At 43.4% G+C, this 11,343-nt stretch overlaps 1 protein-coding gene across 12 annotated transcripts in view; it reads left to right on the forward strand.

The window, feature by feature from the left end:
• Positions 1–11,343, forward strand: part of FASTKD1 (FAST kinase domains 1) — a 57,873-nt gene that overhangs the window by 36,781 nt on the left and 9,749 nt on the right. For 10 of the 12 annotated variants that reach the window (XM_008258710.4, XM_051849430.2, XM_051849427.2 and 7 more), the window contains 2 exons: positions 7,940–8,078; positions 9,410–9,524. In XM_008258710.4, coding sequence (XP_008256932.1) covers positions 7,940–8,078; positions 9,410–9,524 — 254 coding nt within the window. Of the gene's footprint in view, positions 1–235; positions 4,934–7,939; positions 8,079–9,409; positions 9,525–11,343 lie in introns of those variants that run through there. The other 2 variants (XM_070070727.1, XM_017342914.3) reach the window with 1 other exon arrangement.

Raw genomic sequence — 11,343 nt, forward strand, 5'->3', positions numbered from 1 at the left:
AAAATTAAAACCATTCTTTGATTAATTCTAAGACCTAGATTCAGATTCACTAAAAATTTCTGGATCTTTAAGACCTTTTGTCCACTCTACTCAGTGTGCTAAAGCCAGAGAAATGACTTCTTATTTCAATTTCATTATTTTAAATTTATCTAAAAAACTAAGTTGGGTTTTCAACTTGGATGAAGATTTCCAAAGGTATCACGCTTGTCCCTAACCTGCTTACCTTCTTTCTCAGGTGGACTAGATGTAGAAAGCATTCTGACCTAATTGTGGATGACATAAAGCTGGTGGGCTAGCTGATGCTGGGTGGCAATATTGTGTAACAGTCGGAAAGAAGGCCAGCACCACGGCTCAATAGGTTAATCCTCCACCTGCGGCGCCGGCACACCGGGTTCTGTCGGGGCACCGGATTCTGTCCCGGTTACCCCTCTTCCAGGCCAGCTCTCTGCTATGGCCCGGGAAGGCAGTGGAGGATGGCCCAAGTGCTTGGGCCCTGCACCCGCATGGGAGACCAGGAGAAGCACCTGGCTCCTGGCTTCGGATCAGCGCGATGTGCCGCCTGCAGCGCGCCAGACGTGGTGGCCATTGGAGGGTGAACCAACGGCAAAGGAAGACCTTTCTCTCTGTCTCTCTCTCTCTCACTGTCCACTCTGCTTGTCAAAAAAAAAAAAAAAAAAAAAAAGAGTCGGAAAGAGAAGCTGGTGCTGTGGTTAGTGGGTAAGGCTGCTGCCTATGACACCGGCATTCATTATGGGCACTGGTCCTGCTCTACTTCTGACCCAGCTCCCTGCTAATGTGCCTGGGAAAGCAGTGGAATATGGCCTGAGTCCTTGGGCCCCCGTACCCATGTGGGTGACCAGAAGTTCTGGGCTTCTTGTTTCAGCCTGGCCGAGCCCTGGCTGTTGTGGCCATTTGGGGAGGGAACCAGTAGATGGAAGACTTTTCTCTCTGTCTTCCCCTCTCTCTGTGTAACTCTGCCTTTCAAATAAATAAATAAATCTATTTTTAAAAACAAAGTTAAAAAGATATTACTAAATTTAAGCAGTGCCTGTAAATGAAAAAGATGAAATTCTAAGAGGATCAACATAAACTTTATAAATTGAGGTTAAAAAAATATTTGTATACATACAGGATATTTTAAGGGATTATAAATTAATGTAAGTGGTTACTAAAAATTAAATACTATTTAAAACTATGGTATTAAAAAGTTGGTAGTCCCAGTGTTTGTTGTCCTTCACACACATCTTAGTATTACGTACTTTTTTTTTTTTTGGCATATTGCCATTCATGAGAGACAGTGACAGATGGGGTTGAGAAATAAAGGAGGATAGAGGGAGAGAGATCTGGAAATTATGGCTTAGAAACTACTAGACAGGACCAGGACTTAATGGATTGCAACCTGTGAGCAAGTGCTTCTGAATGTACTAGTTTTTTCATCTATAAAATGGGAATTGTTAGGCCTTGTCTACCCCCAGGAATGAGACAGAAAGGAGATGGAATCAACCTCAACAGAGACAGGTTAAGGAGGGAATTTGCCTCTATGGGGTGTTGGGGGGCAGGTAGGGTGGAGGGGAGGTAGAAGGCGCTGGCAGAAGAGTAGGGGGCTCTTTGAAGCTTCCCTCTTACCTGTTTCACAAGATGCCCTGTGCAGTTTATCTGCTTTGCCATTTGCTTTGCAAGGAGTCCAAAAGGGTCTGGTTAGGCAACAAGGGTCTTTTTTTTTTTTTTTAAAGATTTATTTTATTTATTTGAAAGACAGAGTTACAGAGAGAGACAGAGACAGACAGAGAGGTCTTCCATCCACTGGTTCACTTCCCTAATGCCCGCAATGGCCAGAGCTGCACTGATCCGAAGCCAGGAGCCAGGAGCTTCTTCCGGGTCTTCCACGTGGGTGTAGGGGCCCAAGATCTTGGGCCATCTTCTACTGATTTCCCAGGCCATAGCAGAGAGCTGGATCAGAAGAGGAGGAGCCGGGAATAGAACCGGCGCCCATATGGGATGCTGGCGCTTCAGGCCAGGGCGTTAACCAGCTGCACCAGCCCCAACAAGGGTCTTAACAAAAGGAGGAAATGGGGTGGGGAGGAGGAAAGGAAGGAGGAAAAAGGTGCAGTGCATCCTTTAGGAATAATAACAGCTGCTTCCCAGGATTACTTGGGAGTGCATGCTAAGCATTTAGCATTACCCTTGGAACAATGCTAGGTAGTGGCACAGTGGGGTAAGCCAATACATGCAATGCTGGCATCCCACATGAGTGGCAGTTGGAGTCCTAGCTGCTCTACTTTTGACCCAGCTCCCTGCAAATGTGCCTGGGGAAGCAGTGATGATGGCCCAAGGACTTGGGCTCCTACCACCTATGTGAGAGACATAGATGGAGTTCCAGGCTTCTGGCCTAGTTCTAGTTGTTGCTGGAATTTAGGGAGTGAACCAGCGGATGGAAGCTCTCTCTCTTTCTCTCTCTCTCTGCCTTTAAATACATAAGTGAATCTTTAAAGAAAATTTTGTTATGAAATGCATGACCTTTGTATTCCTTAAATAAAAGGTTTCTTTGGGAAAAAAATAAAGAAAATTTTATTTGAAAATAAAAAAGCAGATGTTTAGCCTGAAAAATATAAGTCTTAAAGGGGAGCATAACTTTTGAATGCTTAAAGGATTATAATGTGGAAGACTTAGGTAATTCTCAGTGCTTAAAAAAAAAGGGTAAAAATTAAAGGTCACAGATTTTAACTCAGCATAGCATGGGCTGCTTTGTGAAGAAATAATGTTGAAGCAGAGGCTGGATGATCAGGTTATGAATATTTCATTACTAGGCAGGAGGCTGAGCCACATAATCATTAATACTCTCATCGATCACTGCAGAGTACACACTTTCCTTCTTTGGTTTTATATTAATTGCCTATGAATCCTGCCTATAGCAGGATTAAATTAAAAGTTCATTTCCTTCTTCCAGGGCTGACAGGCCAGTTCTGTTCTTTTCTTTTCTTTTTTTGTTTTTAGAAAGCTTTTATTTAATAAATATAAATTTCATAGGTACAGCTTTTGGAATCTAGCAGTTCTTCCCCCAATACCTGCCCTCCCACTCTTGTTCCTGTCCCACCTCCTATTCCCTCTCCTATCCCATTCTTCATTAAGATTCATTTTTTATTATCTTTATATACAGAAGACTATCTCTATACTAAGTAAAGATTTCAACTGTTTGCACCCACACAGAAACACAAAGTATAAAGTACTGTTTGAAGACAGGTTTTAACATTAATTCCCATAGTACAACTCATTAAAAACAGAGGTCCTACATGTGGAGCAAATGCACAGTGACTCCTGTTGTTGATTTAACAATTGACACTCTTATTTATGACGTAAGTAATCACTCCAGGCTCTTGTCATGAGCTGTCAAGGCTATGGAAGCCTTTTGAGTCCAGAAACCCTGTCATTATTTAGACAGGGCCATAATCAAAGTGGAAGTTCTCGCCTCCCTTGAGAGAAAGGTACCTCCTTCTTTGTTGGTCCCTTCTTTCCACTGGGACCTCACTCACAGAGATTTTCATGTAGGCCATTTTTTGCCACAGTGTCTTGGCTTTCCATGCCTGAAATGCTCTCATGGGCTTTTTAGCCAGATCCGAATGCCTTAAGGGCTGATTCTGAGGCCAGAGTGCTGTTTAGGGTGTTTGTCATTCTTTGAGTATGCCGTGTGGACAGGCCAGTTGTACAAACAGTAAAGATCCAGAGTCCTTCTATTTTATTACCATCTGACATCCTCAATATGTGGCTTCCATGTCGATGGCCCAGATGGCTGCCCCAGGTCTACCTAGGATGCAAGCAGAAGAGGAGGGGAGGTAGGAGAACTGCTGCCTTTGAATTATGCCCTGCACCACCATTAGCAGCCCGTGAGGTTTTTAAACATGGTTTTTATTCTGAGTGGCCACATATCCAGCTAAGATTTAGGGAGTCTGACCATTAAAACAGAAGTGAAAAATAGATTCTGGGGGACAACTTTCAGTCTGGCAGTCAGTTGTTTTAAAAGATACACTCCCTGTTTATTGTAAAAGTAATGATCACAGAAGGAACAGACTAAGATACAAATGTGAGAATGTTCTATAATCCCGTGTCACAGAGGGTTTTAAAACAGTTTACAATGATGTCAACATTTATGACAGACATTGTAGGTGGCTCTTTATTCCTACTATTATGTTCTGTTTTGTTAATGTTTCTTTTAATCAAGAAATAATATACAATAATATTTAATATAGAATATACAATAATATATAATAATATATTCCAGTATAGAACATTTGGAAAATATGGAGAAGAGAAAAATCATGCCTGATAACCTGTCCCAAAGTCACACATGTAATTAGTACTGAAACTAGGATGATTGTACCTCGATTGCATTTCCTATTCATATTTATTATTCCCATTGTCAAGGCTTGTTTTTATGTTAAAATGTATATAAATCATTTAAAATAAAATTTAATTAAGCAATATTTGACTAAATATGGTATGATTAAGACTGTGTACTCATAACATAATTGAGAACTATGAATCATAGGTCTTGCTTAAGGTTTAAAAATAAGGACTGTAAAAAAAGTCACATGATACATGCTTAGAATAGGTTAGCTGGAAAGGGCAAATAATCAAAAAGAAAAATCACTCCTGATATAGCCTCTGTTTGGTGTATGTTTTCTATTTCTAGCTGACTTTTCTAAAAACCAAAGGTGACTTATTCTGTAATCTTTGTAACTCTATTCATATTTTGTACATATTTTTTGATGCCAACAGATATTGCAACATTTTTAGTGACTGCATGATGTTTCATTGAATGAGAATGCTATGAGTTAACCAATCTGTAGGGTTTTGGTTAGTATGTGCATCTGTCAAACAATGCTGCAATTTTATGTAAAAATAATATTGTATACACTGAAAAGCCAGGAGCCAGCAACTCCATTCAAGTCTCCCACATGGGTGGAAGGGACTGAAGTACTTGAGCCATCACCTACTGTCTCCCAAGGTGTTCATTAGCAGGAACTTGGAGTTGGGAGCAGAGGTGGGACTTGGTCCAGGCATCTGATATGGGATAGATGTGTCCCAAGTGGCATCTGCACCATATGCCTGCTCCCTCAGTTATCTGTGTTTTATTATGCAGTTTATTTGTACAAACTGGGATCTGAAGTGGGTGTTGTGGTGCAGCAGATTAAACTGCTACTTAAGACTCCTGCATCCCATATCAGAGAGCTAGTTTGAGTGCTGGGTGCTCTACTTCCCATCCAGCTTCCTGCTAATGTGTCAAGGAGGCAGTAGATGATGGCCCAAGTGCTTGAGTACCTGTCATATCTCTCTCTCCCTTTTTTCTTTTTTTTCTTTTTTCTTTTCTTTTTTTTTTACAGGCAGAGTGGACAGTGAGAGAGAGAGACAGAGAGAAAGGTCTTCCTTTGCCGTTGGTTCACCCTCCAATGGCCGCCGCGGCCGGCGCGCTGCGGCCGGCGCACCGCACTGATCCGATGGCAGGAGCCAGGAGCCAGGTCTTTTCCTGGTCTCCCATGGGGTGCAGGGCCCAAGCACCTGGGCCATCCTCCACTACACTCCCTGGCCACAGCAGAGAGCTGGTCTGGAAGAGGGGCAACCGGGACAGAATCCGGCGCCCCGACCGGGACTAGAACCCGGTGTGCCGGCGCCGCTAGGCGGAGGATTAGCCTAGTGAGCTGCGGCGCCGGCCTTCTCCCTTTTTCTATCTCTTCCTCTCCTCACGTCTTTCTGTCAATCTGCCTTTCAGATAAATAAAACTAAATCTTTTTAAAAAATCCTACAAATTGGGGCTGGTGCCGTGGCTCACTTGGTTATTCCTCCCCCTGCGGCCCCAGCATCCCATATGGGCACCGGGTTCTAGTCCTGGGTGCTCCTCTTCCAGTCCAGCTCTCTGCTGTGGCCCGGGAGTGCAGTGGAGGATGGCTCAAGTGCTTGGGCCCCTGCACCCGCATGGGAGACCAGGAAGAAGCACCTGGCTCCTGGCTTCGGATTGGTGTAGTGCTGGCTGTAGCGGCCATTTGGGGGATGAACCAAACGGAAGGAAGACCTTTCTCTCTGTCTCTCTCTCTCTCTCTCTCACTGTCTATAACTCTACCTGTCAAATTAAAAAAAAAAATCCTACAAATTGTGATTAGGTTGATTTATAAGTTCTACTTTTTTCTCTCTCTCTCTTTTTTTTTTTTTTTTTTTTTTTTTTGACAGGCAGAGTGGACAGTGAGAGAGAGAGACAGAGAGAAAGGTCTTCCTTTGCCGTTGGTTCACCCTCCAATGGCCGCTGCTGCAGCCGGTGCACCGCGCTGATCCGATGGCAGGAGCCAGGATCCAGGTGCTTTTCCTGGTCTCCCATGGGGTGCAGGGCCCAAGCACCTGGGCCATCCTCCACTGCACTCCCTGGCCATAGCAGAGAGCTGGCCTGGAAGAGGGGCAACCGGGACAGAATCCGGCGCCCCAACCGGGACTAGAACCCGGTGTGCCGGCGCCGCAAGGTGGAGGATTAGCCTATTGAGCCACGGCGCCGGCTTCTCTTATTTTGTTAATTGAGAAAAACACTCTGTACATATTCTAGGCTTTTCTAATTTCAACCCCGTTGTGTCATTTTAACATGTTTCTGTTTCCTTTATGTTGCCTGTAATCTAATATGAAGGACTAGGGGCTTGATTGGATTTTAGGTTGGATTTTTTTAAAAAAGAGATTTATTTGTTTATTTGTAAGGCAGAGTGAGAGACAGAGGAAGAGAGATCTTCTATCCATTGGTTCACTTCAAAAATGGCCGCAATGACTGGGGCTGAATCAGGCTAAAGTTGGGAGCTTGATACTTCATCTAGGTCTCCCACATGGGTGGTGGGGACCCAAGAACTGGGCCATTATACTCTGCCTTCCCAGGAAGCTGGATCAGAAGTAGAACAGTCAGGACTCAAACCAACACTACAGTATGAGATGTGGGCATCCCACATGGCAGCTTAACCCACTGTGCCACAAAGGCAGTCTATAAATTGTTTTTTCTTTGCCAGATAGCTTCATAGGTGGTGTATACTTCTTACTGATGCAGACAATGGTTGTGTGCTTCTTTTTATTTATTATATTATCCTTTAGAAAGTTCCACCACCACACCCCAATAGCTTTTTTTTTTTTTTTTTTTTTTTTTTTTTTTTTTTTTTACAGGCAGAGTTAGACAGTGAGAGAGAGAGGCAGAGAGGAAGGTCTTCCTTCTGTTGGTTCACCCCCACCAATGGCCGCTATGGCCAGTGTGCTGCGCCGATCCAAAGCCAGAAGCCAGGTGCTTCCTCCTGGTCTCCCATTCGGGTGCAGGGGTCCAAGCACTTGGGCCATCCTCCACTGCCCTCCCGAGCCACAGCAGAGAGCTGGACTGAAAGAGGAGCAGCCGGGACAGAATCCAGCGCCCCAACTGGGACTGGAACCCAGGGTGCCGGCGCCGCAGGCGGAGGATTAGCCTAGTGAGCCACGGTGCCGGCCGACCCAATAGCTTTTTACCTACTGATTTTGTCAGCCATCAGTGATCACTCATTACTTAAACCCATCATTTGTTAAGGGTAGAAAAACAGCAATTGTATAATGCTTGATATTCATTTTCAGAAGAATTGTGTTAGCTCCTTTCAAATGTGACCAGATACTTAAGGAGATTAGAATAAAAGTCTTTAATGTGACTTGACCTAACCAGTACTAAATGTAGCCCAGTGCTAAATTTATTTTAGTAATACTTGCTGATAGATTTTTATTGATTGTTTTTCAAAGAGAGTGTCATTGGAGCAGATCTTATAAAATAAGTTGGATAATTAGGGAGATTCATTATAGTTTCATGTGTATGTATATGCATATACTCGTATACCTAGATATGTCTTAAATTTTTACCTGTAAGAATATACCTGATTAATACTGTTGATTCCTACCTATTTCCCTTAAGATTTTGAATGTATCTTGGATAAAAGGAAAAAACCTCTTCCTTATGTGAGCCATAATACAACTTTGGGAAAACTACCAGAAATGTCCTGGGAATCAAATACCCAAATAGTTGGATCAAGGCTGCCACCAGGAGCTGAAAGGTAATTTATTTCTTAGTTTAAGATTGTATCCAAATGTTAAATTTGGCCTAATAAAATGAACTTGGCTCTCAAGGACTCACTTTAGAAGAGTCTGCTGCTATCCCTATGCCATCTATCTTTGTACCTTTGCTCTGCTGGGCCTTCTGCCCGAATGTCCTTCCCTCACCTAGCCAAAGAGTCTCTCCAAAGTGCTGCCTGGTCGTCCTTTATTGCAAGTAAATAGCATCTTCTTTTATACTCCTAGACATCTCTACTTTTCTGATAGCCCTTAGCCACCTTCTGCACTGCATTAGATTACTTACAATACATCATGTGTTCTCAGATAGATTATAACTCTATGTTGCTTTATTTCAGAGCACCTCCCTTATATGTAGTCAGTGTGTAATGAAAGAAACAAATGGATGAGAGTAGGGAGATATTTATTGTAACTTTTAAAAGTTTTCATTTTAATTACTATAATTTTCTTTAAATGAATACCTTTCTCATCAGTTATTAATTTTTTAAGTAAAAAAATAATCTGGGGGAAGCAGTGCTGTGGCATAGCGGTAAAGCCGCCACCTGCAGTGCTGGCATCCCATATGGGTGCCGGTTTGAGTCTCGGCTGTTCCACTACCTACTGATCCAGCTCTCTGCTATGGCCTGGTAGAAGACAGCCCAAGTCCTTGGGCCCCTGCACCCACGTGGGAGACACTGAAGAAGCTCCTGGCTCCTGGTTTCGGATCAGTGCAACTCCAGCAGTTGCGGCTATTTGGGGAGTGAAACAGCAGATGAAAGACCTCTCTCTCTGTCTCTCTTTCTCTCTCTCTGCCTCTGCCTGTCTGTAACTCTGCCTTTCAATCAATCAATAAATCTTTAAAAAAAAAAAGCCTGGGGACCCGGTGGTTAGGATGCCCACCTCTCACATTGGAGTACCTAGGTTTTGTTCCCAGCTCCAGCTCCTGAGTCCTGCTTCCTGCTAGTGCAGACCCTGGGAGGCAGCAGTGATGGCTCAAGTAATTGGGTTCCTGCAACTCACATGGGAGACCTGGACTGAGTTTCCAGCTCCTGGCTTGGGATCCAGCCTGGCCTAAGGTTGTGGGTGTTTGGGGACTGAACCATCAGATGGGAAGATGGGAATGTGCCTCTCTTCTTCTTTTTCTCTCAAATAAATAAATTTCTATCTCTCAAATAAATTTACAAAAGGAAGAAAGAAAAATAACTTGGTATACTCATTTATATTCGTTTGGCTTTTGTTAGTTTATAAAGATGCATTGTTGTTCCTGAAAGGCTTGTAGTTATTCAGTGTCACATTTTGATTTCAGAAGTAAATATTTATTTTTTATTTTTTGCAGGATTGCTTTGGAATTTTTGGATTCAAAAGCTTTCTGTACAAACATCCCTCACTTAAAAGGAAAATCTGCTATGAAAAAACGACACTTAGAAATCTTGGGTTATCGTGTAGTTCAGGTATGCAATACATGTACTTCAGCAGAGACACTGACTGTACATATATTTGCTTTTATTATGAAAGTTCCAGAATTACCTTTATGATATAAAAAAAAGGTAAGGAATCTCTAAAACTGAGGATTTATTTATAGATTAACAAATAAAGGAGGGGCCAGTGCTGTGGTGTAGCATCTCATATGTGCTGGCATCTCATATGGGTGCCAGTTTGAGTCCTGGCTATTCCACTTCTAATCCAGCTCTCAGTATAGCCTGGGAAAGCAGTAGAAGATGGCCCAAGTCCTTGGGCCTCTGTGCCCAAGTGGGAGACCTGAAAGAAGCTCCTGGATCCTGGCTTTGGATCGGCTCTGCTCCAGCCATTGCTGCCATCTGAGGAGTGAACCAGCAGATGAAAGACCTCTCTCTTTCTCTCTCTCTGCCTCTGCCTTTCTCTAACTCTGCCTTTCAAATAAATTAAAAAAAGAAATAAAGGGGACAAGCCTTTGGCCTACCAGTTAAGACACCGCTTGGAATACTCTCATCTCACACCAGATTGCCTGGGGTCGAGTTCCAGTTCCTCTCTTGATTCCTGCTAATGCACACCCTAGGAGCAGCAGCTGATGGCTTAGGTAGCTGAGTTCCTTCCACCCACATGGAAGTCCTGCATTGAGTTCCCAGCTCCCAGCTTCAGCCTCCAGCCCAGGGTCATTGCAGGCATTTGGGGAGTAAACCAATGGATGCAAGCTCTGTCTGTCTCTTTCTTTGTCCCTCATATAAACAAACATTTATATATATATAAAGAAAAAAAAACTCATTTCTTTTATTGTCTTTAAAAGGTTCATTGATTTGTATATTTATCTTTTTTTTTTAAAGACTGATTTATTTATTTGAAAGGCAGAATTACAGAGAGGCAGAGGCCGAGAGAGAGGTTTTCCATCCACTGGTTCACTCCCCAAATGGCTGCAATGGCTAAAGCTGTGCTGATCCAAAGCCAACAGACTGGAGCTTCTTTCAGGCCCCCCATGTGGATGCAGGAGCCCAAGCACTTGGGCCATCTCCCACTCTTTCCCAGGACATTAGCAAGGAGCTGGATTGGAAATGGAGCAGCCAGGACTTAAACTGGCACCCATAGGGGATGTAGGTTCTGCAGGCAGCAGCTTTACCAGCTACGCCACAACACCAGCCCCTTGTATATTTATCTTACAAAGGAGAGAAGGACTATGGATATGGACAGAGTTATAAGAGAACAAGTATGTAGGAAAAAAATGTCCATTGTTGGTATTGTGGGGATGGGAAGATGAAGGGAGCTTCGAGGCAGGAAAAGGTCTTCTAGGCAGTGTTGGGAAGATGGACCCACCTGACTTCCAAAAGGGACTCAAAGGCTATACTCACATCAACTAATTTAATAGGATCCTACAGCATTGTTCAGTAGGGCTGATAAGTCTTCCTTGATGTCTTTTGTAGTTGTTTTTAAAGTTTTTATTCACGGGATGAGCATTCTAGTGCAGCACATTAAGCCACTGCTTGCAACTCTGACATTCCATATTGGAGGGCCAGTCTGAGTGCCAGTTACTCTGCTTTCAATCCAGCTCCCTGCTAATGTGCCTGGGATGGCAATGGAAGGCCCAAGTGCTTGGGCCTCTGCCACCCATGTGGGAGACCTGGATAGAGTTCCTGGCTCTTGGCTTCTGCCTGGTCCAGCCCTGTTGCATCCATTTGGGAAGTGAACCAGCAGATGAAAGGTCTCTCCGTCTCTCCCCTTCTCTGTTGCTCTACCACTCAACTAAATTAATTAATACATTTTATAAAAACTTTCATTCATACTACATTATTTACTTTACAG

The sequence above is a fragment of the Oryctolagus cuniculus genome, chromosome 3, assembly GCF_964237555.1.
Source record: "Oryctolagus cuniculus chromosome 3, mOryCun1.1, whole genome shotgun sequence".
NCBI classification, from domain to species: Eukaryota; Metazoa; Chordata; class Mammalia; order Lagomorpha; family Leporidae; genus Oryctolagus; species Oryctolagus cuniculus.